This window comes from Myotis yumanensis, unplaced genomic scaffold (assembly GCF_028538775.1).
Source record: "Myotis yumanensis isolate MYYU_CA2020_CCGP unplaced genomic scaffold, mMyoYum1.0.hap1 SCAF_1, whole genome shotgun sequence".
NCBI classification, from domain to species: domain Eukaryota; kingdom Metazoa; phylum Chordata; class Mammalia; order Chiroptera; family Vespertilionidae; genus Myotis; species Myotis yumanensis.
In genome coordinates, this window is record NW_027223752.1 from 234,077,375 (window position 1) to 234,103,266 (window position 25,892).

The 25,892-nt window shown below is 43.8% G+C and overlaps 1 protein-coding gene across 3 annotated transcripts in view; it reads left to right on the forward strand.

Moving 5' to 3' along the window:
* The first annotated feature begins 6,166 nt into the window (after positions 1–6,166).
* The window catches only part of BOD1L1 (biorientation of chromosomes in cell division 1 like 1), a 45,625-nt gene continuing 25,899 nt past the window's right edge, over positions 6,167–25,892 (forward strand). For 2 of the 3 annotated variants that reach the window (XM_070399234.1, XM_070399252.1), the window contains exons 1-9: positions 6,167–6,533; positions 12,569–12,693; positions 17,199–17,389; positions 18,098–18,712; positions 19,516–19,665; positions 21,556–21,722; positions 22,760–22,871; positions 23,627–23,765; positions 24,893–24,965. In XM_070399234.1, the coding sequence (XP_070255335.1) occupies positions 6,291–6,533; positions 12,569–12,693; positions 17,199–17,389; positions 18,098–18,712; positions 19,516–19,665; positions 21,556–21,722; positions 22,760–22,871; positions 23,627–23,765; positions 24,893–24,965 (1,815 nt within the window). In that variant the 5' untranslated portion in view covers positions 6,167–6,290. The remainder of the gene's footprint in view (positions 6,534–12,568; positions 12,694–17,198; positions 17,390–18,097; positions 18,713–19,515; positions 19,666–21,555; positions 21,723–22,759; positions 22,872–23,626; positions 23,766–24,892; positions 24,966–25,892) is intronic. The other variant, XM_070399242.1, reaches the window with a different exon arrangement.

Below are 25,892 nucleotides of genomic sequence, written 5' to 3' on the forward strand. Positions count from 1 at the left end.
TTTGGTTTTCCTGGGGGCAAGTTCAGTGGGGTGTTTAAATGCATAGGCTTTGGGTGGAAATCTATGGAACTGATCAAGTTACTTAACATTTCTAAGCCTCAGTTTCCTCGTCTGTGGACTAGTGACACTAACAATGCTGTCACAGCAGTTGCTGAGGTGAATTGAGCAGGCACTTGTATCCACACTTTAATTCAAGCTTGTTGGCAGGGAAAAGACTTCAAAAATACTAATTCAAAGGTGTTCTTTAGGGAGGAAAATCAATGTGACTTAATAAGCACTACTCAGCTAGAGTTTTACAAGAGGAATGCCTGGTTTAAAGGTTATTGGGATAACTTCGGGCTTAGAGGGCATTCATGGCACCTGTGCTATCTGGTTAAGGGTTACGGGGCACATCAATGAACTGTAGTCAGCACAGTGGAGCCAGTCTGCCTCCCCAGAAGGATTCCCAATTGCATTAAAGTCCATCGGGAAAATACTGCGGCGCTTTATCAGGAATGCTAGATCCCACCCAAATGGGCTGAAAATCACATCAGCCCCCAGAGTTCTGCACCAGATGAGGTTTGGAATGATTTCCTTTCACAGTAACCACCACACCGGGTTACCGTAAACGTTCGGTGAAACGGTAACAGCAGCGAAATGTACCGTGTGTTTATCCTGAGCCAGAGTCCGTGGTGAGCACTTCACGTCCACGATGAAACCATATCACCCACCAGGTTAAATTTCTCTAGGGGCACATCCCCTGTCCTTGCTGTAAAAGACCTACTTGATCCGATTCCATCTGATTCTGCTCTCCCCCTTGTCCAGTATTCTTCATCTGCAATAACCTGATACCTGCTCCTCAAACACATTGAGCCGACTTCTGCCCCAGGACCTTAGCACTCGCTGTTCTCCCTGCCATGGCGGCTCCTCCTCTTTTCCCATGGCTGGCTTCACCAGGACATTCAGATCTGAGAAAGAGCTCCCCTAACATCCAAGTTGCTACCCAGTCGCCCTCCATCCTATCACCCTACTTAACCTTCTGCAGAGCACATATCGCTGCCTTATACGTTATTCGTGCATTTGTTTGTTGGCCGCTAGCTCCACTAGAATGGAGGCACTGGAAGGACAAGGGCTTGCCTGCCTTGCTCACCTGCTCTCTCCCCCACTTGTTGTGGGTGCATATGAGGAGCCTAAAACATATTCGTGGAATGAATAAATGATCTCAATCAATCCCCCCCCAAAACCCTATCTGGTAGATCTCTTATTCTTTCTATTTCACAAATGAGAAAACAAGGTGCAGACGGGTGGAGCAATTTGCCCACAGTCGTCAAGCTGGAAAACAGCAAAGCTGAAATGCAGACCGCGTTGTGGCTCCACCTCCCCTTTAATGCATTACACATCTAATCTAGGAAATGGAAATAAATCTGACTTTGCTTTAGACTTAAATTTAAATTAGTTCCTCTGACATTCATTAGTCAAAGGGCTATCTGCTGCTCTATGTAAATCAAAATGAAGAAAAATGCCCACTTCAGGAGTGAATATGCCCCTAATTGTATGCATCTATCTCTTCTATGACTAGCCTTGAATATTAAGCTACTTAACAACTTGCTCATGCCTTCCTTTCCCTCTGCCCATCCAGCATCCGTCATCTCTTTCAAAGGCAGGGTGAAGGCCGCCTTCCTGCGTAGTGCCTCAGTGACTAACTCAGCCCACCCCAGTGCCCTTCCACACATGGACACATTCATTTTCTACATGACCTAGCCACTCTTATTTTATCTTCTACGCAGAATGTGTGCTTAGCAAGCATGTTTTGTCTTTCCAAGTAGGATGGTGTCTCCCTGAGATGGGGGCCCAAGCCCACTGGGCTTCCCTTCCTAGGCACACCCGCCTAGGACCAGCACGATGGCACAGGCACCCGCACAGCTGCCTAATAGCAGGAAATGGGACTACAGAAATAAAAGTGCATTTTCTTCTCTCTTCACTCCTTGTTGCAAGTTCTGAATTTGGGAAACAACACAAATGCTCTTTACTGCAAAACTCACTTTTTAACCACCACTGTAAGTTGATCAATATCAGACAAAGATCAACTTTGATCTTAACTGAGCCTACTGTGTTTTTGTATCTATGATAACAAGTCTTCACAATGTCAAGGTAACTGTAACTTCTCTTTTCCCATACCAATGCCTTAGGGCACCAGGGTGGAGACCACAGAGTCCCTCATTGTTGACTGTTAACTATCCTGTACCCACCTATGTAAAAGAAGCATGAGTCTATCATTCTTCTTTTTCCCCATCCCCAGAGGTTTCCCTGCTTTGCTTTCTCCCACCTCCCTAATTTATCACCAATGGGTTCCATGGAACCTACTTACATCTCCTGCTTTGATGGTAATTTACAAAAATAGGTAAAAACCCGCCATTCTCCAGAGCATTATCTCAATACGTTGAGATTCTGCTTCTCGGTAATTGTCAGTTGAGCTCAAATAAACTCACAAAAATTCTTTTTTTAAAAGATATATTTTTACTGATTTTACAGAGGAAGGGAGAGGGAGAGATAGAAACATCAATGAGGAGAGAGAATTATCGATCAGCGGCTCCTGCACACCCAACACTGGGGATCTAGCCAGCAGCCCAGGCATGTGCTCTCACGGAGAATGGAACCATGACCTCCTGGTTCATAGATCAAGGCTCAACCACTGAACCACGCTGGCTTGACCAAAAAGTCTTTACAGGTTTGAAGGTTTCTTACATTAACACCGGACACCAGGCATCAGAACATGTAAGGAATTGAAACTGTCCTGAAGACACCTGATCACACACCTACTGGATTCCGTCCGCATTCCAAGCCCACCAGCTCAGCCCCCAAACCCACTGATGACAAAGTTTCCTGCCAGTAACTGCATATAAGAATGAAACTTCAGCCAGAACCGGTTTGGCTCAGTGGATAGAGCGTCGGCCTGTGGACTGAAAGGTCCCGGGTTCGATTCCGGTCAAGGGCATGTACCTGGGTTGCGGGCACATCCCCAGTGGGAGATGTGCAGGAGGCAGCTGGTCGATGTTTCTCTCTCATCGATGTTTCTAACTCTCTATCTCTCTCCCTTCCTCTCTGTAAAAAATCAATAAAATATATTTAAAAAAAAAAAAAAAAAAAAAGAATGAAACTTCAGCTCCTGGGTGCTGCCATCATCAACACAATGTCCCCTTGGCTGGGGTCTGTGTGGCCCTTCCCTTTGGATATCCCATCCCTCTTCCTCTTTCCCAAAATAAAATCAATGTTCTCTTTTTAAAAAAATTCTTTATTGTTGAAAGTATTACATATGTCCCCTTTTCCCCCCATTGACCTCTCCCAGCCCACCCCCACCCCCCAACCCAGGCCTTTACCACCCTATCGTCTATGTCCATTGGTTATGTTTATATGCATACAAGTTCTTTGGTTGATCTCTTACCCTCCCCACCCCCCCAAAAAAAATCAATTTTCTTTAATTACCATCTGAAATGGCTATTTAGCTTGCCGGCGAGCACCATCCACCATGTTCACCTTTTATCATTCTACGCACTTAATAACATATACATTTAGCGACATGTTATATTGCTAAATATATTGTTGGTAATTAGGTAAAGGAGAAAATATGTCATATTCCCATCTTGTTTTCATAACTAATTTTGAAAATGGATAGAATAATTATATCTCCCACCACTTTAATCTTGGTTTTTCTAATAAATCTTTTAAGATTCATTTCATGACTCTCACTGCAGCCTTCATTATACTCCTCAAAATGCATGACACTTTATGGGAATTGATGCAATTAAGCCAAACTGTTTCTGAGGGAAAGTAAATGCAATTTGGCTAGTTTGATGTTAATTAGGTTATAAGACAAGCATTTTTCATACTTGACAGTTTCACCTTGAATGAGCTGTATCATTAGCTGCAAAGTTTGGGCAAAAACAAAGTTGAACCACCTAACAACACCAAAAGGCATTTTATCCAAAAACTTCATGAAAATGAAAAATGTTTACATTTTCCCCAAAGTTTGAATATATCAGGTAAACATGGTACATCTCATGGTGGAGTGGGGGGAGGTCAACTTCAAAGTCATTTGATGCTTTGGTAAAACCTATTTGGTATATTTCCCCAAAACTGAAAGATTAAGAAAAAGAAAAAAGCACCAGGTAAACGAGCCCCTTGACAAGTGAGGTGGTTTTCAATTCTTTGCTTTCAACAAAATTGGAGGTCCTAATTGAATAGTCAGCTCACAGATCATCAAATCTAATTTTTTGATATGAAGAATTGACATTGCTACAATAAAACTCTGTCCACAGGTACAGTACTTATTTATATGAACAGGGTTTCTGACGGCATACGGCTATAAAAGCTAGAATTAGGATTAAATGGATGTGCAACTCTTCCTGTTCTGGCAATGACATCACCCACAGAAGAATGAATTTTATAAAGCTACTAGAGGCCCAGTGCATTAATTCACGCACAGGTGAAGACCCTCTGGGTGGCCTGCAGGGATCGGGCCAAAACCTGTAGTCCAATGAAACCTGCAGTCCAATGCCGCCTGCAGCTCCTACCTGCTGCTCCTGCTCATCCCGGGCCCCACTGTGCCTGCTGAGGGTTAGCAACCAATTAGTCCCGATCGGGAGAGGCTTGCGCTGCCACAGCAGTGCTCGCCAGCTGTGAGCCCTGTGTCTAGCACCCTCCCAAGGGGAGCTCTCTGATAACCCTCAAGGGGTCCCGGATTGCAAGAGGACAGGCCAGGATGAGGGATCCCACCAATGCATGATAGGTCTGGGGAGGGACTAAGGGAGGACTCCAGGGCATGTCCAACCCATCTTGCTCAGTCCTGATTGGCCGGACCACAGCAGCAAGCTAACCTATTGGTCGGAGCATCTGCCCCCTGGTGGTCAGTGCACGTCATAGTAACTGGTTGACCAGTTGACTGCCTGCCTGGCCCCTAGTGATCAGTGCATGTCATAGAGCCATTGAGCGGCCTTAGCATATAATTAGCATATTACACTTTGATTGGTTGAACAGTCAACCGGTCACCAGAGGACCGGACAATTAGCATATTAGGCTTTTATTATATAGGATGCTACCCACTTCACCAAGGTGCATTTTCTTTTTAATTAGGTTTTTATTGACTTCAGAGAGGAAGGGAGGGAGAAAGCAATAGAAACATCAATGATGAGAAAGAATCACTGATCAGCTGCCTCCCACACGCCCCCCACTGGGGATTCAACTTGGAACCAGCATGTGCCCTGACGGGGAATCAAAGCAGGACCTCCTGATTCAAAGGTCGACACTCAACCACTGGGCCACACCAGCTGGGCAAGATGTATTTTCCAACACATTTTACATTCTACTCAATAGCTATGAAAATCGGCAATCTTTATTTTGCTTTGATTGTGTGTTAATATTTTAAGGATAAAAGTCCAGAATCACGCGATTGGCTTTCTCTGTAACCTTCAGCAATTTAGCTCATAGCTCTGGGCCTCAGTTTCCCGCTTTGCGAATTGCGGGTAGTGGTGGGACCCAGTGTAGCGTTGCTACAAAGATTGAGTGAGATGATGCAGGTGAAAGCTTTTGACGCCAACCTGGTACACAGTGCATGCTATGCAAGCGTGACCTGCTATGATCAGAGGAATCAAAAGCAAAACCCTTAAAACTAACAGCCTGGGGGTTCATCTTCACCGGCAGGGGACCGGTGCTGCAGGGATCGGGTCCAGCTGGCCGGCACCCTGGGAGTAACAAGGGGATGGGCCCGAGGACAAGGAGGATGGGGTGGGGACGGGACAGAGGCCCCTGGAGCTACCTTCGTGCAGGAAAACTGGGCTGGATCCTGAAAACGAGGGTTTGGGGAGAGGTCAGAACAAGCAGTTCCACGTGCGGTTCGCATTATAAAGGTCTCCGGATCTCGACTGCTCCGTGAAGCAGGAGCCAATGCGTCAGGCCGTAGCGCCACCGATGGCACCAGGCCAGCGTCTCCGGCGCCCGGGGAGCCGCAGGGCTCGAACGCCCGCCCGTCGTGGACTCAGCTCCCCGCCGCCGCTCCGGACGCAGTGCGCCTGCGCGGGCGGCGGCCGGAACTGGCCCTGCGCGGCTTCCGTCGCCGCCCCTCCCTCGCGGTTGTCACCGCCTTTTCCTCCCTTCCCCCGGTTCCCTTTCACTTCCGGGGTTGCTGTGGATCCGCTGGTTCCGTAACAACATCCCGTGGGCCTCCCTCAGGCAGCGGGACCGGTGCAGCCGCCGCCTCCCAGGAGCGCCGCTCGCCCGCCCGCCCTCCCGGCCCGCACCCTCCCGGCCCAGCCGCCATGGCCACTAACCCGCAGCCGCAGCCGCCGCCGCCCGCGCCGCCTCCTCCCCCGCCGCAGCCGCAGCCGCAGCCGCCGCCGCCGCCTCCCGGCCCTGGGACTGGCCCGGGCGCGGGCGGGCCGGGCGGCGCGGGCGCCGGCGCGGGAGATCCTCAGCTCGTGGCCATGATCGTGAACCACCTGAAGAGCCAGGGCCTCTTCGACCAGTTCCGCAGGGACTGCCTGGCCGACGTGGACACGAAGGTTCGGGGCGCGCGCGTGCATGGGTGTGCGGGGCAAGGAAGGGGAGGGTCCTCCGGGCCGCCTTCTCGGCGGTCTCCGCGTGCGTGGACCGGCCGCGCCTCTGCCTCCCCAGCGGGGCCCCTCCGCGCGCCGCTACCCGTTTCCCGGGCAGCCGCTCCCTCCGCGCGCTGCCGCCTGCGCCGCGCCGGGCGCTCATTCATTCGCCCGCCGGCTCCTCGGTTCTGCCCGACGCGGGGCTGAGCACCGACTACGCGGCTTGGGCGCCAGGGATATACCCGCGCGCAAGACTCCCTGTTCTTGTGGGAACACGTTTGGAAACGCTAAGCAGCGCTTTCATCCCCGGTGAATTTTTTTTTTTTGCGGTTTACTTAGTATCCATGCTCCTCTCTTGGAGAATTCTGGGCGGGAAGGGTCGTGTCTTTGTCCTTTGGAGAAGTTAAGTGATACGTGAATCAAATTGTGTGTCGGGTGCATTGCTGGATGGGGGAGCGGGCGGTGTGTGCAAAGGTGCAAAGGTAGAGCTGGACAGCGAAAAGGTGAGTCGGGGAGATGGGAACTTGAGTGTCTACCAGTGACTGTCTGGGTAACTTAGGACAAGTCACTTCCCCACAGCGAGGAGTTTGGGGGCGGAGGGGAGACCCGAGCGGTGGGAAAGGATGGAGGAGAGGATGGAGGAGGGAGGGCAGGAAAGAAGAGTTCAGGAGAGGGACGAGGAGAGGGGGAAGGTCTGCAAAGCGGTCCCCTGGACAAGAGGAGTCGGGGCTGCCCAGGGGGCGGGGCTTAGCACCAGATGTCAGAGAGAAAGGGGTGTTAGCGGGGCCTGGTTCTGCAAAGGAAGAACCAGGTAAGCTCACGCGGTGCTGCAAAGGCAGAGCCGAGGACACCGGGAAGGAGCAATCTTGGTGAGAGGAACGGAGTACTGGAAGCCTCAGTTGGGAACAGTTGGAAAGCTGTTACTTTGTTCTTTTTTTTGGTTTGGGGCAAGACAGAGTATAGAGTGTGGTCTTGTGTTTGAGTTGGGCGGAGGGTGGCTGGTTTTGGCTTAGATCTGGTTGGGTCCATCGGGTGGTTTTGATGGGGTGGGGGTTTTCTCATAGCGTGCTCAGCTGTTCTGAGGAGCCCCGTTTCTCTAAGAAAGGGGTGTTTGCCGTGCCCAGCCGTTAATTCTCTCCTGCAACTTTGAGGTGAACTGCACGGTTCTTCTGTGTCCCCTGGGAAAACCTTGGTGAAAATCTAGGCACGTCTTTTCTTACAAGGACCCTGGCCCACTGTGTAGACCAGAGTGCAGGGTGCCTTTTCAGGCATTGGACTTTTTCACCACAGAGAATTCAATTGACTTAGGATGTTTATCTCTGCAGGGAGTATGTCGTTTTCTCGCTTTGTTTTAGGGAATATGCACAGCCACCTTTTTTAAAATAATGCCTGTTACCTCCCCCCCCCCCCCTCATTTTTTTAATGGGATATTAGATAAGCATGGCCAGCTAAACGTTACCCGGATAAAGCCAGTTATTTGTGTCTGAGATTTCAATTTGCAGTTCCCAGAAACCGACAGATCTGTGTTGTTGGGTATGGAAATTTAAAATATACTGATGGGTACCGTGTATAAGGCTCAGCTTTTTCTTCACGCCACCCCCACTAAATGTTACTGCTCGGTGTCTGTGATATTGCTACAGATCCTCTCAAAGTGAAGCCTTACTACCTGTCTTGGGGGGAAGGAGGGAAGCACAGTTTCTTAGACAAGGTCCTAATGAAAGCTAGGACCTCCTCCCAAGAAAAATGCACATGTACATGTTAAAGCGCTGTTTTTTACCATTCAAGAATGGTTGACAGTTGGCAGTTTCATGTGGCTCAAACTAATATGTAATTTCCGGGAGTGTTCAGGGACTACTGAATAAGGTCCGGTTTTGATGTTTGATGCTAGAAAAGAGTGGAACTGAAATGATACCCCCTCCTGACAGTGTATGGTCTTGTATTCTCCCCTCTCTCTCAAAAAGAATAAGTTTGAACATACAAAAGCCAAAGTTTTCTTTTATATGAGCTTAATCTTCCTGTCAATTTGGCAAGTGGGCCAAAGCAGAAATAAGATTCCCTGTTCATGTAAAGGAGCATCATTTTAATGGGATCCTGAGGCCTCTCTCATCTGTAAGGAACACCTTAGAGTTTAGACCACTTGGGGGATGGTGCTTTTGCTAATTGAACCCTGAAGACTGGCTTTGCCAAGCTCTGACCTGTAGTATATAGCATGCAGGGTGTCCGTCACATGCATAGTTAAGGACCAAGACATTTGACACCTGCCAGGTGCTCTCCAAGAGCAACACTACCATCCGGCCCAGTGTGTTCAAAGCAAGATGAGAAGTTCCAAAGTCTGCTGCCACTCCAGGGGACCCTAGAACCCCTCAAACTGTACTGGGGTCACGGATGGTCCAGCCAAGAGAGAGATCTGAGGATGAGACCACATCAGCCCTCTCACCCAAAGAATTGGGACGTTGGGCAGTCCAGGACCAGCCAGCGCTGAGGCTCCTCTGCTGCGGACGCCCAGTCCAGCTCCCTGGAGTAAGCTAGGCGGTCACAAAGCCAGTCTGACCCCTTTGCATTGATTGGCAACTTGAGAATGTGAGGAGGGAAGGTCCGTGTCCATCATTCTGCCCCAGGCAGGGCGCTCTCGTCAAACAAGTGAATATGGCACCTCTCTCCCCAGTAAAGGTAATAAAGGCCATTTTTTAGATACTTTCTGGGGTGTGAATGACTCCTGGTCACTGTGATTATTGTCTGTTTTTTCCTAGATTTGAAAGGAGTACCAAAGACAAAAAAAATAGAAAGGTGCTCACCCTACAGATATTTATGGTGTACCAGGCACTGTTTTAGATGCCAGAGATATATCAGTGAACAAAACGTCCCTGCTCTTACAGAGCTTACGCCCCGCAGAAAAAAGCAGATGTCATGGGGCCTATGGAAGCAATAAAGCAGGGTGAGGCTGGAAGGACCGATTTGTCTTGAGTTCAGGGGAGATTTCAAATAAGATGCCATTTGAGCCATCACAGAAGGAGCCAGGCAGCTAGCTATCTGGGCTGAGTGTTCCAGATAGAGGCCATGGCAAGTGCAGGAAGCCTCAGGCAGAAACTGTCAGGAGAAAGTGACAGGAGGTGAGTAGGGGCGCCCCTCCCTCTCTTCTCAGCTCTGCTGGCCTGCGGGCTTTTTTAAGAGTTTGCCTTTTGCCCTGACTGGTTTGGCTCAGTGGATGGAGCTTCGGCCTGCGGACTGAAGGGTCCCAGGTTCGATTCCAGTCAAGGGCATGTACCTTGGTTGCGGGCACATCCCCAGTGGGAGGTGTGCAGGAGGCAGCTTCTCTCTCATCGATGATCGTTGTTTCTCTCTCATTGATGTTTCTAACTCTCTATCCCTCTCCCTTCCTCTCTGTAAAAAATCAATAAAATACATTTAAAAAAAAAAAAGAGTTTGCCTTTTACCTGAGCTGAGAAGCCTTTAGTAGGTGTGCGTAAAGAGGACGGGCTTGCTCTGGCTTCCATCTTAGATGGATTGGCCATGTGTAATGATTAATAGTGTCTCCTTTCACACTAGGCCATGATCTGGTTTGGACAATAAATTATATGGTTGCCCTAATTTTAAGAGATTTGCATTCGCTGCTATATTGAAAATAGACTTCAGATGGGCAAGGGTAGTCGCAGGGAGATGAGTTACTGTAATCCAGACAGAAGACGAAAATGCATTGGCATCGTAGCAGGAAAGATGGTGGGAAGTGGTCAGATCCTGATGTCTTGTGATGCTAGTGCTGACAGAATTTGCTAATGGTTTAGATTTGCAGCGGAAGAGAAGAGGGGAGTCAAAAATGACTCCAAAGCTTTTGACCAGAGCTCCCTGGAATGGGAAGAAGAGACAGCAAAAAGTTCCCAGAAGAGCCCTAACCGGTTTGGCTCAGTGGATAGAGCATCGGCCTGCGGACTCAAGGGTCCCGGGTTCAATTCCAGTCAAGGGCATGTACCTTGGTTGCGGGCACATCCCCAGTGGGGATTGTGCAGGAGGCAGCTTATCGATGTTTCTCTCTCATCGATGTTCCTAACTCTCTATCCCTCTCCCTTCCTCTCTGTAAAAAAAAATAAATAAAATATATTTTTTAAAAAAATTCCCAGAAGAATAATGGAATCCTTATGTCTAGAGTCACCAGGCTAATTTTTACTGACAGGAGAACTGGGAACAAGGAAAATTACCTGTTGTGGTCCAGTTTTTAGTGTGTTGTGGGGCAACTAGAGTGCTAAATGCATTGTGATTTTTTTAGCCTAATATTTCTGAGACTTGGGAATCCTGGAAAGAAGTATGTTTTACAGTTCTGCTGAAAATCATCGAGAGAAAGGATTAGTTTTTTCAGTTCCCATTAATTGTGAATAACTAGAGAGGAACACGAGAAATGATCATGAGACTGTTTCTTGTGGAATTGAAATGGGAATTAGCAGAAGTCGGGAAACTGGAAGGGATACAAGGTCATCACCAAGGGATGAAACCTTCAGCATCCCTGTTGGAGTTGGTGACCCATCTAACAACCACATTTTAATTGCTTATCTGTCAAGCAGTGTAATAAGCTTCCTGAACACAAAGATTAAGAGAGCAGTAGGAGCAGGCTTACCCTTCAGCGGGGAGGTAAGTATCCCCCCTCCCCAAAATACAATGCAATGGAAGAACTGCTGAGATAATAGACAGATAGAAGGTATAGAAGACAGGAAGAATGTGGAGATGGGCCTCATGGGGCTACCTTTGGGTGTCGGGATGACTGTACAGATTAGGGTGAGTTCTGAAAGTGAGAAGTTTGCCAAATGGACAAGTACAGGGAATGGTAGATGAGGCTGTACAGTTTTGTTTAAAACATTTGGAGATACTCAAATCTATCTGAATTAAAGCCACTTAAAAGAAAGACATGAAGAATGTGAGTGACGGGCAACAACTAGGAATGGAGTGCGTGGTCCTGCTTGGGTGGATGAGAACTTACTTCCAAACATCCCTTCCAGGCAGTAGTAGCCTTTTCAGTGGAGATGGCATGGTATGTGTCCTCTCTCCTGCTTCCCTTCCATCAGGGTTGTCAGCCTCAGCAGTGTGGACGTTTGGGGCTGGATGGTTCTTTGTTGTGTGGGGGTTCCCCTGCACTGTAGGATGTTCAGCATCCCTGCCCTCTTCCCACTAGATGTGAGTAGTGGCTCCCCTATTTTTCTCCAGACATTGCCAAATGTTCCCTGGGGAGTAGTCACTCCCCCCTGAGAGCCACTGCCTAACATCAAATGTAATGCCTAGTTCCCATGGTTGTCCCTCCATAACTTCTCTCGGATCCATGCCTTTTAGCCCATTTCTGCCGCCCCTGTGGCATGCTGTTCTAGGTGTATTTAGTGTCTGTTTACTCTTTCACTGTAGGATATTAAATCATCAGAAAGCTCAGCCATCACATATCACTCTGCTCATATGTGCAGGGCTTACCATTCTCTATCCCATAATTACAGACTTCTTCAGGTATCCAAGTCCTTCCAGCCCCTGGCCCCAAACTGTCTCCAACCTCACTTCTCTGCTTTTTTATATTCTCTTTTCCAACCAAATTGGACTTAATAATTTGGGTTGGGGGCCCCAAGTGTTCCCAACCTCATGTTTTCTCACCCACTTGCTCTTTGCTTTATTGTTGGGGGTGCCTGCAAGACAACCTTCGAATTCCCAGCTGCATCGTGGAACCTTGAAGGTTCTGCTCAAATGCCACATTCTCTGTGAAGGCTTACTCCCTCTTTTCCTCTCCCTTTCTTTGCGCCAAATCATCACAGTAACACATTTATCGGTGTCCTGTCTCTTGTCTACAAATAAGAGGTATGTTCTTTCTTCTTGGTAAGCATCATATCTCCAGACATAAGCTGTAAAACTTTGTTGCCATGTTGATACTCTAAGAAATGTGGTCACTGTTAAGATACTCAAATTCTGAGACCATCAATATTGTTACTGTATAACATTGGAGATTTTCAACATTTGTGTCTTTTCTTTTTTCTTTCTAGCCTGCTTATCAGAATCTGAGACAACGTGTTGACAACTTTGTTGCTAACCACTTAGCAACTCATACCTGGAGTCCCCACCTCAATAAGAACCAGCTAAGAAACAATATTAGACAACAAGTGCTCAAGTAAGTCCCATAATTACAGTTCCAAGGCGGGCTTGAAAATGCCACAGTCTACTTTACCTGAAAGCAGAGACATTGTGCAAAAGTCTGTTTACCTCTGCTAATTTTGTGTAGTTTGGTGCCTTTGTATTGTGATATAGTGTGATTTTAAAAGGCTCCAGTCACTTCACATTTCCCCCACAATTTTAATAGTCGGACTTCTCCGCAGCCCTTTGGAAATACTGGAGGAAGGGAATGACAATGTGACTTAGAAAAGTCCTAGATAGAATACTAATAGGTGGTAAATGCTGGCGTATTCTGTACCGTTTATTTTCACAACCATTTTCTTGGCCCTATAAAGAGAAGGCTTTATTATTATTTTTCAAATGAAGACATTGAAAATCACTGAAATTAAAATACCTTTCCCTGATTTTTGAAGCCATATCTTCTATCTTCTGATACAGTCTGCCCCCTCCCCCCAGCCCATTTTATCTCTTGCATTTTAGTGTGATTTAAACTGCTTTTTAGTGATGCTATTGCAAAAAAAAAAGAACAAGAAAAGTGTATTTAGACCTGTCAGCCATTTTTGGTTGAACATAAGATAAAGAGAATGAGAAGAAATGAAATGTTTAGAGGGACAAAAAAGTCATATTTATTCCCCAGAAAAGCAGATTTGCAATATTATCTTGTTCTTAAATATAAATATTTGCCAAGACAAGAAATATTTGCCTTCTGTCCCTACTTCAGCCCCCGAAAAAGGTGACTAAGTTATCTTCCCGCCTTGACAGATATTTACATTCCAGCACATCATTTAGAATGAAATCTTGCTTGAAAACAGTTAAGCAGATCGGTTTTATACCTGCCTCCTCTGAATTCCCTCCTGCCCCCTGGGAACCTGGCAAGCCTACCTGTGTGCTCCTCTGCTGATAGTTGTCACCCACAGGAAGCCCCGCACGCACAGCTCACACTGACTCCAAGGCCCACTTAGCCACAGGTAACACTAGAACCGGGAGCCTGACTCCTGTCTCCAGGGAAGAAGGGAAGAGAGAACTTCAACAATAACTTTGTTGTCTGCATTTTAAAAGATGTTTGAGGAACCTGTAAAGAGTCCAAATGAGATCAAAAGATGCCATTAGAGGCTGCGTAACAGCACCTGTGGGGAAAAGTGAAAGCCTTTCTTGAAAAAGGTGAGACTGAAGGGGTCTGTTGGGTTGACAGGCCTGAAAGTTGACTCATTTCCAGGCATTTAGGAGAACAGTAACCAAGAAAGTAGGGGGTTCTTGATGGGGGCAAGCTTCCCCAGTGTTCCTCACACTGACACAGCGCCTTGCTGAATACTGAGTGCTTTCACTCAACAATCTGCATAGCTGCCTCCCTTCCGCAAATGACTACATTTCTTTAAAAGCACATTCACTTTCTTTGTCTTCAGATTGAGACTAAATGGAAGGCCAGTTTCCTGGAATTGCATTTACTTCCTAGCACACCAAACCTGTAAAGTAGGGAAGCAGCTGCTTATTTTGTTCTTATGGGAACTAAACTCAGTCTTGCCCATGTAAGACCAGGCACTTAACCATTCTTGCTGTACCGCTGCGAGACGATGTTTCCACAGAATTGGTGTTTGGTGACGGGTGCGGGGCACATCAGGAAGAGGTTCTGCACTGAGGTTAGTATAGGAGTGCTCTGCCGGTGGGTGACAAGGGGAAGCAGCTGTCTCTTGAATAAGTTAGTACTTATGAGTAGAACCAAGAAAAATGTGGTAACCTTGCATGTTTCTGTTTTTTAAAGAAAACAATATCACACTGGATTTCAAATAGCAAAGAAATTATATAATGAAATGAAATATTTGTAATAAACTTCTCTTATTTAAATTCTATTAGTAAAGTTACGTTACTGATAACATTTTAAAGCTTCCTGAAAGAGACTATTTAGTTGTGTCTAGCTAATGGTATAGGATGTACTGGCCACCATTAATACAATTTCAAACAATTTTTCATCCTTATAGTTCCAGAAACAGTTGACTGTTATGTGGAACCATCTACAGTTGTCATTTTTGTAGGACAACAGTCTACTATCAAAAATTTGGGACGGTTCAGTTTAATAGCTAATCTGCAGACTCACTACAGGGAAAACTTATTTTATCTATGTATTCATTTGTACAACAGAATCTAAAAATGCTGGATAGCTCTGAAATAATTATCTTAACTGAACAGGATTTAAAAGGAAGACAAGGAAATAGCTTTAATCAGGACAGTGCCAGCTGCTAGCATTTCGCTTTGTCCTTGAACCTAGAGTGAGGTTTCCCTCTTTGAGGTAGCTGTCTATGGCCATGCCTCTAGAGCAGTGATTCTCAACCTTCTGGCCCTTTAAATACAGTTCCTCATGTTGTGACCCAACCATAAAATTATTTTCGTTGCTACTTCATAGCTGTAATGTTGCTACTGTTATGAATCGTAATGTAAATATCAGATATGCAGGATGGTCTTAGGCGACCCCTGTGAAAGGGTCGTTCGACCGCCAAAGGGGTCGCAACCCACAGGTTGAGAACCGCTGCTCTAGAGTGAGCCCACTGGGAAGGGTGGAGTCATAAGCGCTGGCCTAAAGTCACCTCTAAGATGCATTGCAGGATTTTCACTTTTTTATCTTAGAACTTGAAAAAGCAGGTTACCTACTTTGTGCAGGGTTGACTCATTTTTCTCTATGGCCCACATAACATAGCATTATAGTATTACAAGGCTGCAAGGTGCCTCAGGAAATGAAAATCAAATTCATCTTCCACTCCAGACAAGGCTGTACTCAAATCGGCATTTGAGTGGTAAGGAGAGACCCCCTCATTCTGCAGAGAGAGCCTGAGGTCTAGCAGCTGGAAAGGACCAGCACCCGTACTCTTCTGACACTATCCAGGGAACTCCTCAAGCTCTTTTATTTTGCTTAAATATGTTTTTATTGATCTTAGAGAAGGGAGAGGAAGAGAGAGATGGAAACATCAGCAATAAGAAAGAATCATTGATCAGCTGCACTCTCCCTACTGAGGATCGAGCCCGCAATCCAGGCATGTGCCCTGACCAGTGACCTCCTGGTGCATGGGTCAACGCTCAACCAATGAGCGTCGAGCTCAAGCTCTTTTTTAGGAAGAAACAAGGTTTAAATATGTTTCTCAAAATAAATTCACATCCTCTTATTTTGCTCATACACCCTTATGATTTTCTGCACATTTGGAACTTAGTTGCCCTGTTTGCTCTTCTGTCTCTTGTCAGTGATATTTCTTTAAGCTCTTTCTTCTCAACTCAAATGTCTTCTCTGTTGTGAAGCATTCCTCAGTTATCTCGCTATATCTAATAAATCCGTGTTCCGCTCTTTCCCTACAGTAGATGGTGTGTCCTGGTGCCTGTCGCCTTGTATTTTAATTGTTTATGTCTGTCTCTTCACGAGAAAAAGGACCAGGTCTGGCTTGCAGCAGTCCAGTGGCCAGCAGGGTGCCTGTTAGTGTAGAAGACACTCATTCTTACTGAATGAATAAATCACCCAGATTTTTATAGCAAGAAGATAATAAAAAGAAAGAAAAAATCTTAAGTTTTATTTTTGTTCTAAAGGTATTTTTTTGTAAGTTTGATGGAATTACACTTTGTGTATTTTCTTCCATTTTCCTGGAGACTCTAATACTTATAAAAGTCTTACATTTTTCTGCTTAAAAATAAAAGTGCAGAGTCCATTGATTTATTTTACATCCAGAACTGAGCTTTAGTGATTATTTATTCCTCTAGGGGCAGGGTTGGAGTAAATAAGCATCATCTGTAAGCCTGGGCTCTAGATAGTGTGCTGTGTCTAATTTTGTTTTAGTTTTGTTTGGTTTGCTTCAGTGGTTCTAGTGACAGTGGTGAAGAGTTTAGAAATTTTTGCTAGATGGTATATCCAGATGCCATTGCTATCCTGTGAAACTGGTCATTGCCTGTTCTTTCTCTACCTAGATGAACATATTAAGAAAATTTAAGGTTGGAGAGAGACTGTTTTACCTAAAAGTAATTAATGCAATTATTATATATACTTATATATTTAGTAGAGGCCCGGTGCATGAAATTCATGCACTGGGGGAGGGGTGGAAGTCCCTGAGCTCAGCCTGCGCCCTTTTGCAGTCCAGGACCTCTCAGGGGATGTCCGCCTGCCAGCTTAGGGGATTGGGCCTAAGCTGGCGGTCAGACATCGCTCTCGCAGTCCAGGGCCCCTTGCTCCTTACTGTCCACCTGCTCGCTGCTCCTTAGCGCTGCCGCGGAGGTGGGAAAGGCTCCCGCCACCGCCACTAAGCTCGCCAGCCGTGAGCCCGGCTTCTGGCTGAGCGGGGCTTCCCCTGTGGGAGCACACTGACCACCAGGGGACAGTTCCTGCGTTGAGCATCTGCCCCCTGGTAGTCAGTGCGCATCACAGTGACCGTTCATTCCTCCATTCTGTCAATTTGCATATTAGGGTTTTATTATATAGGATAATAATGAAATATATATATTTTTAACCTTTCTGTAAATTATCCTGTGTTTCAGATCAGGAATGTTGGAGTCTGGCATCGACCGAATTATTTCTCAAGTTGTGGATCCAAAGATCAACCACACATTCAGACCTCAGGTAGAGAAAGCTGTGCATGAGTTTCTGGCCACACTAAATCACAAGGAGGAAGCCGGGGGCAGCGTGACCCCCGAGGAGGAGAAGCCGGACTCTGCTCTCAGCACGCAAGGTGCATCCCTTTTCCTCTTGAACTGAGTGTCAGTTTATGGGTATTTGGATTTTGATTTTTATTTTATGTATTTATTTTTTAGATATATTTTTATTGATTTCAGAGAGGAAGGGAGAGGGAGAGAGATAGAAACATCAATGATGAGAGAGAACCATTGATCAGCTACATCCTACACGACCCCCACTGGGGATCAAGCCCGCAACCCGGGCATGTGCCCTGGACCTGAATCGAACTCCGGACCCTTTTAGTCCACAGGCTGACGCTGTACCCACTGAGCTAAACCGGCGAGGGCTGGATATTTGGGTTTTTAAACCATTTGTCTACTTGGCACAATAGTGAAATTGTGTTACTTCAAATACCACCCAAAGTCCTTAACTGGCATAATGTTTTTTGCCTTATAACAAAATAATTTTAGTGATGTATGCGGGGTATATGTATATTTCAACAGGGAATAATTAAAATAATTAGAGAAGATACTGTTATTCTGGAGCTAGGCTGTTCTCAGATTTGCATGGTGCCTTTCTGAGATACTGTAGTAGAGAGGCAGAGTGTGCCTAGTACCGGCACTGGTGCCCGAAAGGCTATGGGCATATGGACGGTCTACACAGCATGTGCATCAGACTAAGGTGACCGTGGCATGTAGCGTTGATTCAGTCAGGGGGTTGACTTTCTATATAAATTTATCCTAGAACTTGTCTTTCCCTCAAGGTGTCCCTGCTCCTGGGCCCAGTGCCAATGTGGCCAATGATGCCATGTCCATCTTGGAAACCATCACTTCTCTTAACCAAGAAGCTACTGCTGCCAGGGCCTCCACAGAAACATCAAACCCTAAGACTAGCGAGCGGGTATCCAAAAGGCTCCCGTCCCAGCCAAGCACTGACACCAGTACTGAGAAGGAGAGAATTGCAGAGGACATGGCTGATAAAGACAAGTCCGTGCCAGACTCCGCGGGCGAAGGACAGGAAACGGCCCCGAGGTCTGAAGAATGTAGTGATCTTCCTTGCCCAGTTGAAGAAATTAAAAATCACACAAAAGAGAGTAATAGTTCAGTTCCGCTAAATAAAGATGTTCAACAGGAAAGCAGTGACCAAAAAAATAAGTCAACAGAGAAAGGTGAAAAGAAACCAGACAGCAATGAAAAAGGAGAAAGAAAGAAAGAAAAGAAGGAAAAGACTGAAAAGAAATTTGATCACTCAAAAAGGAGTAAAGATACACAAAAAGTCAAAGATGAAAAACAAGCAAAGGATAAAGAAGCAGAGTGCACAAAAGTTCCTTCAGAAAAGAACAGTAATAAAGCTAAAGCCATGGAAGGGACAAAAGAAGGTACAAACTTACAAAAATATACAACAGTGTAAAGGGCAGTGTCCACCAGGAGATACCAAATTTGCCTTCAAATTTTAATAAATTTTATTTATTTATTTATTTATTTATTTATTTATTTTAGAGAGAGAGGAAGGGAGAGAGAGAGAAAGGGAGAATCATTGATCAGCTGCCTCCTGTACACCCCCTACTGGGGATTGAGCTCACAACCCAGGCATGTGCTCTGACCGGGAATCAAACCAGCGACCTCTCAGTCAGGGGACAATGCTCAACCATTAAGCCACACTGGCCAGGACAATAAATTTAATTCTTATATTTCAAAGCCTGGGAACATATCCCCTTTGCTAAAAAATGGACGATAACATTTGTGTATTTATTTTCTATACTAGTGTTCGAATTGACAAAGTAAATGAGCAGAGAGGCTCTAAACCTTATAATTTAACTCATAATTTATTACCATACATTATTCAAGCAACTTAATTTATAGTTGTATATCCTGATCTTTAAAATATCACATAGTAACTGTATTAATTGCTTAAAGTTTGCTTTTGTTTCTATCACATCATAAATTAATACTCTTGTTATTTTTTCTGGATAATAGTTTGCCTTTGTATTTTCTGGAAACAGCTCTATCTTGTTTGATATTGGTTATGAGAGATTTTTATTTCTTAAGTTGAAGTTCTTTGAAATGTATCTAAAGAAGGAAATCTTAAGTGTAATTTGGGAATTGGGTGCTGAGTATGTTCTTGTAACGCAATGATTTACTTCCTGTGGGTTTTTTGTTTTGTTTCTTTGTCTTCTTGAAGATTGCTCTGCAGTAGATTCTGACGTGGATGGACTGACGGACATTACAGTTAGCTCTGTCCATACCAGTGACCTCTCATCTTTTGAAGAAGACACTGAAGAGGAGGTTGTAATGTCTGATAGCATGGAAGAAGGAGAGATTACGTCAGATGGTAAAGCATTTTACTTAATAATGCCTCTGTGAAGCTTCCGCCGAGCGTTTTGTGTGTATTCACATGGCTATATCATGAAAGACAGTGTGGTAGAGTGGCCAGAGCATGGGGCTTTGTAGTTGGAAGATTGGTTTCTGAGTCCCAGCTCCGAGGTTTTCTGTCTGAGCAAGCTTGGTAAGTTCCTAAACCTCAAGTCTTGGTTCCCCACTTCTTATCTCCATTCCTTGGGATGATTATACAAGTTAGACGAGATCATGTGTATGAAGATGTGTGTTTACCAGGTGTATGTGTACGACATTTGGGGAGTACTGTCCACAAGATTCCCATCACTTTTGATACCAGTTGCAAGTTTGGGGTTTCCAAGATCACCCTTAGGTTTGGTAATTTGCTGAAAGGACTCAGTACTCCGTGAAATCTATGAAACTGTTGGTTACAGGTTATTATAGTAAGGGACACCGATTAACATCAGCCAAGGGAAGAGGACATAGGCCAGAGTCCAGGAAAGTTCCAAACACGGCGCTTTCACTTCCTGTGGAATCGTGGACAGCGTTACCTTCCCAACACTGATGTCTGACAGTGCACACGGGTTATTGCCAACCGGGGAAGCCCACCCGAGTCTTGATGTCCAACGTTTTTGTGGGGCTCCATCAAAGAATCACAGTTACCTCCCAGGTGTCTGGTCTAAGTCTGCCGCCCCTCTGGACGTCCAGCTGATGCTCCATGATCCAAAGCCCCCACCCTAAGTCTTACTCTTAGATGATGTGGCTTGACACCAGACCCCCAGGCGACCAAAACACTCCTTTCGGGCCTGGTGTTCCAGAGTCTTAGAGATGACCTCCCAGAAGCCAGGGGCAAAGCCTGGACCTCCCTTTACTATACAGTTGGTTTTTCAGTAACCCTTATTAAGCACTTACTGTATTCCTGGCCCAGGGCTAAGTTATCGCTCTGTTCTGTGTAATAACGTCTGTAGTCCTCACAACCACCCTTGGAAGGAGGTCCAGGTGAAGAAGTAGAGGCACCGAGGGAGATGTCTCGTCCAGGGTCACGTAGCTCATGAGCACCAGTGCCTGTCTCAGACCTGCCTCTGCTTCTGACCAACTCCATGTGCTGCTCTTTCCCACGTGATTTAATTCTTTCTATGATTTCTTTAAAAATCAAAAACATTGAATATTATTTGCAACCGCCTGTAGATAGCATGTAAATTTGACGCTGGCTTTAGGATGGAATATCTAGAGGAAAAAGGAGACGCTTTCAGTGCTGCAGATCTATTTTTTAATTCTAGATGCTTTGTTGGGTCTTTTCAAGTTTTTTCCTGGACAGAGCTAGATTTTATATATATGGGATCCAGAAGGAAAAAAAAGACCTATTTTGAGAGTTCCCAGTGGTAGGAAAGGAAAACCTTGTTCTCAGGTTTCCTTCTTGCTGTGTCCCTGGGAAGCTGATCTGCCTCCTGAAGTGGAGGGGTGTTAGTGTCTGCTTGGTGGGGGGCCAGTTACTGATTGTTGCGTCCTCTGTAAGGGAGACACAGGCAGGCAAGGCTCAGCTTCGAGTGCCTCTGTCCAGTTGGACAGTGGTGAAGCGTTCGTGTCAAGGCTACTGACATAAGGATTCACTGTTTTTTAGGAAAACATGAATAACTATAAGCTTTACTTTTCTTTACCGCCCTCCTTTATCTTTCTTATGATCGTTAAGAAATAAATGAAGATATGGATTCCAGCCTTTATAAATGTCTAAACTTCTGAAATATCTCATACTGATATTTCCTCTGTTGGATCTGCAAATACACTTGAACTACATGGATACTGCTTTTGCTGCTTGATGTTGATCAAGAATAATGTTGGTTTTATTACTAATTCACAGGGCCATTCCTTTCTGTTGACTTTCTTCCAGATGAAGAGAAGAACAAACAGAATAAAACAAAACCTCAAACCTGTGAACCCAGTGAAGGAAAAGCTAAAAGTGTACGGCAGGCTTATGTTCACAAGCCATACCTTTACTCGAAGTATTACAGTGATTCCGATGACGAGCTCACGGTAGAACAGCGGCGACAGTCGATTGTGAGTCTTGTTAGATCTATTGTTATTTTCACATTAAATCAGGTTGACAAATGACTTGTCTGGGTGCAGAGTAGTGAGCATACGAATTGGCAGCATACAGGTTCTGCCTTCAGGCACCTTGCTATTTCACTGGTCAGAATGGACACGAACACGTAGTAGGTGTTCGTGTCATTGTGATTAAGAGTGAAAACCTGGTAGCAACTCGGAGGTTTCACGGTGTGGAAATGTTTGACTCAAGTGTGAATCGAGCTTATGGTGTAGTCATGAGCGTAATATTAAGAGGGAAGTACAGTCCACGTGTTTTCTGGGTGTGAAAATACTTCTGATTATAAGATGTGTCATTGACAGCAGCTTTTTAGGAAAAAAACTACTACTTTATCATACACGTTCATCAGTTTTAAGATGACTTGAAATTTCAGAAACATTAAACTATGAGGTTGTGCATCTTACAATGAGGAAATATATTATGTAGAAAAATGATTTGAAGGATGTACACTAAATGCTACTAGTGGCTTAACTCTTGAAAAGTTTGTTTGATCAGGAGTTAACAAACTTTGAGACAGTGAATTCTGACCGAAAAGGGGCGGTAGGAGTAACACAGTGACTGTATTCTCTCTGGCTTTAAAATTCAATGGCAGAAAGTTCCACCTCCAAAACCTGCATCCTCAGAGTATAACCAACAAGTCATATTTGCTGTAGGACTAGCCTGTCACTGCACTCTACATTTTAATGAATAATCCAAAAATTACAGAGACCTGCTATGTCCCCCTGATGCTCAAAGATGTTTTCACCGCTATCCTTTCCATTGAGGCAGCCAGTTTATTAAACCACCATTGCTCAAAATGATACCTTTCCCATTTAAACTAATGGTATTCACATCTGTCTCTGTTATTCTGGTAGCTTCCAAATTGTGTAGTGCATGTGCACTTTTGCAGAGCCCATTCATTTGTAAGAACATTTGAAGGAAAAACATTGTTTTTTCAGTGTTTTGCTTTTGCCTGATAATCAGAATAATTGTGAGTATGTTGTGGTTTCAGGCTAAAGAAAAAGAAGAGAGGCTTTTAAGAAGGCAGATTAATAGAGAAAAACTTGAAGAGAAACGAAAACAGAAAGCAGAAAAGACAAAGTCTTCAAAAGCTAAGAGTCAAGGTATAGGAGATGTTAACTTTAATATTTTAAACTATCTTACATACTCTTTTAGTTCCTAGAAATTTATAGTACTTATGAGATATGATTATAAAACAAAGTTATCTACATTATATCTCAGTAAAGCTGTTATAGTTTCAGTTGTGGAAGAGTTCCTTATTTTTTAAACTGATGTGTTTAGTCAAGTTTTTAAAGTTATATTGCTGTTTCTAAATTAAACATTCTATCAGGTACCAGCTTATATCACTCACATGTTAGCAATTTATTTCCCAATGGCTGTGGAATGAATTATCACTGGAAAATAGTTTGTTAACAAGTGAGTAATCAAGCTGTGCTGGTGATATTATCGGAATTAATCTATGCTTCATGTCAACACAAATGTCAAACATTTGTCTGCAGTATTTTATTCAACAAAATTGAACTTCCTCTTGTCACTGACTCTGTATTTGTATATTACACATATAGGAGGTTGGGCAAAGGTGGGTTTACAGCTATGAGTACCTGAAACACAGTTTATTCTTATATTACTATTCATTGTTGTATTATTATTGTTGTTATTAATACTCTTGCCCATCCCTATGTAAGTACTTGAAATAAAAGACAAGTCATCTCCATCTAAAATATTATTTGTATTCCAGCACAACTTGATTTTAAATCCATTTTGCATTTTCACACTGATTATAAAATTTTAATGAAAAATAATTATTACACTGTTTAGAACTGTTGCGAAATCCCTTATAAATTCCTTTCTTTCCTAGGCAAAAGTAGTGTGGATTTAGAAGAATCATCAGCAAAGAGTTTGGAACCTAAAGCCCCCAGAATTAAAGAAGTCCTTAAAGAACGGAAAGTTTTAGAGAAAAAAGTAGCCTTAAGCATAAAAAGAAAAAAAGATTCAAGGTACATATTTTACCTGGCCACAGTCCCATTGTAGCATTCTCTCAGCATGCTTTCAGAAGAAAGGCATTGAAAGTGACAGTGAAGAGCCAGACTTGAGTGTGTATGTTGCATGCTTGTTAAAGACCTGGGAGTTTTGTTTTTAGTATCCTAATTCAGTGTGCTAATATCTATAATATTTCCAAGTGTTCACCTTAATAATCTCTGGGGGTGGAGGGAGCCCAGATCTTTTTGATAATCTGATAGAAGCTTTGAACTTTCTCCCCGGAAAAATACATGTGAATAAACAAACAGTTGTCCCTAGAGTTTCCCCATAAACCAGAGGTCTGACCCAAATTCTTTTGTAATACTGCATTATCATAGTTAATTCTGTAAGAATTAGAAATCTGAAGAGGCAGAGTGGCTCCAGCGTCATGTGAGCCATGGGCTACAATTTGCTGTGCCATTAAGATGCAGTCATGTGAATTTTTTACAACTTCAAGACACCTAAGTCAGTAATTTGCAAAAATCTGTGAGAGAGTTAGCTCTCAATTTGCTAATACCTCATTCCTATTGACCTGTACAAATAAGACTACCCTGTTTACTAAAAAAATAGTGAGACTTTCAATATGTAATTATAGATCATAACATATTCAATTTCAAGCAGCAATTCAGGAATTTCTGTGTCCATTATATTTTCCTGTGTAAGTGTTCCAAGAGTGTTCCACATCACATTTGGATTGTGTTCTCTGTTCACTAAGAATTGCATTTCTTAAAAAAGTCTTTATTTTTTTAAAATATATTTTTATTGATTTCAGAGAGGAAGGGAGAGGGGGAGAGAGAGAGATAGAAACATCAATGATGAGAGAGAACCATTGCTCAGCTGCCTCCTGCATGACCCCTACTGGTGATTGAGCCCCCAACCCAGGCATGTACCCTTGACCTGAATTGAACCCAGGACCTTTCAGTCCGCAGGCCCACACTCTGAGCCAAACCGGCTAGGGCAAGAATAGCATTTCAATTGAAACATAACAAGTCTCCATTTATGGATCAAGTGTTTATACAAAAGGGAAGCTAAGCACTTTTTTTTTAACCTTCCTGAAAATTTCTTGCATTTCAAAGTTTTATTTTGACTTTTTCCTCCTACATAGGAATGTTGAAGAGAATTCTAAAAAGAAACAGCAAGCAGAAGAAGATTCAAGAGAAACACTCAAAACAAGTGAGGTGTGTCTTGATTAATAAGCCCATCTTCAATGCTCTTTTGTTAGATACTTCCATCCTTTGAAGTAACACTTAGAAATACAATTGATCTTTTCCAAGTTAAATAAAAAATCCCTCACATCCTATTATGGTCTGAATTCCCATTATGGTCTGAATTCCTCATTTTGGCAAGTTGATTCATGTGATCTTATATCTAGATAGTAGCTACTTTTCTACTCCTCCCTCCCCCACCCACCCCATTTCTTATATTGGCAATAACCAAATTGCCAGTTACAGTAACGTAGAAGAAAAGGGGAATGAATGAAATCCCTCCCCCATAACAAAGCACCTGTTCTCTTTTGCTTCTCATCCACATATGCACATAATTTTGTAGTGTGGATGTATTCTTGCATAATGTTTTACCATTCACTCTTGTTTTATCTTACCTTATAAGCTTCCTAAGTATTATATTTACTGGTAGCATAGTGTATATTGAACGGATAGACCATAATGTAAACATTTCCTTATAGTCAAGCACTTAGATGTTTCTGAGATTTAATCATTTTAAATTGTAAAAATATGGGCAATGAATACATTTCTTCCCCTGTTTGGATTATTTTCTTGGGATAAACTTTTGCTTTTATTGGTTTTAAATCCTTACTTATAATTCTATAGATGAATTATCTTAACACTTCCCAGGGGAAAAACTAATAATTTAATGATTACTTATTCACAGCCAGTAAATATTCTTGATTTCTTTATTTATAAATTTGAGGCATATTTAAGTATATTCAGATATTTTAATGTCACTTTAAAAAATATTTAATTTTATTTTGTGATAAATTTCTTTGGAAAATGATCCCAAAATTTTATTCACATTAATTTGTTAGAACTTAAGGTAAAATTAGGTTGATGAAATCCCTTTTAGTTTTTTCTTTGAGGTATTTAATT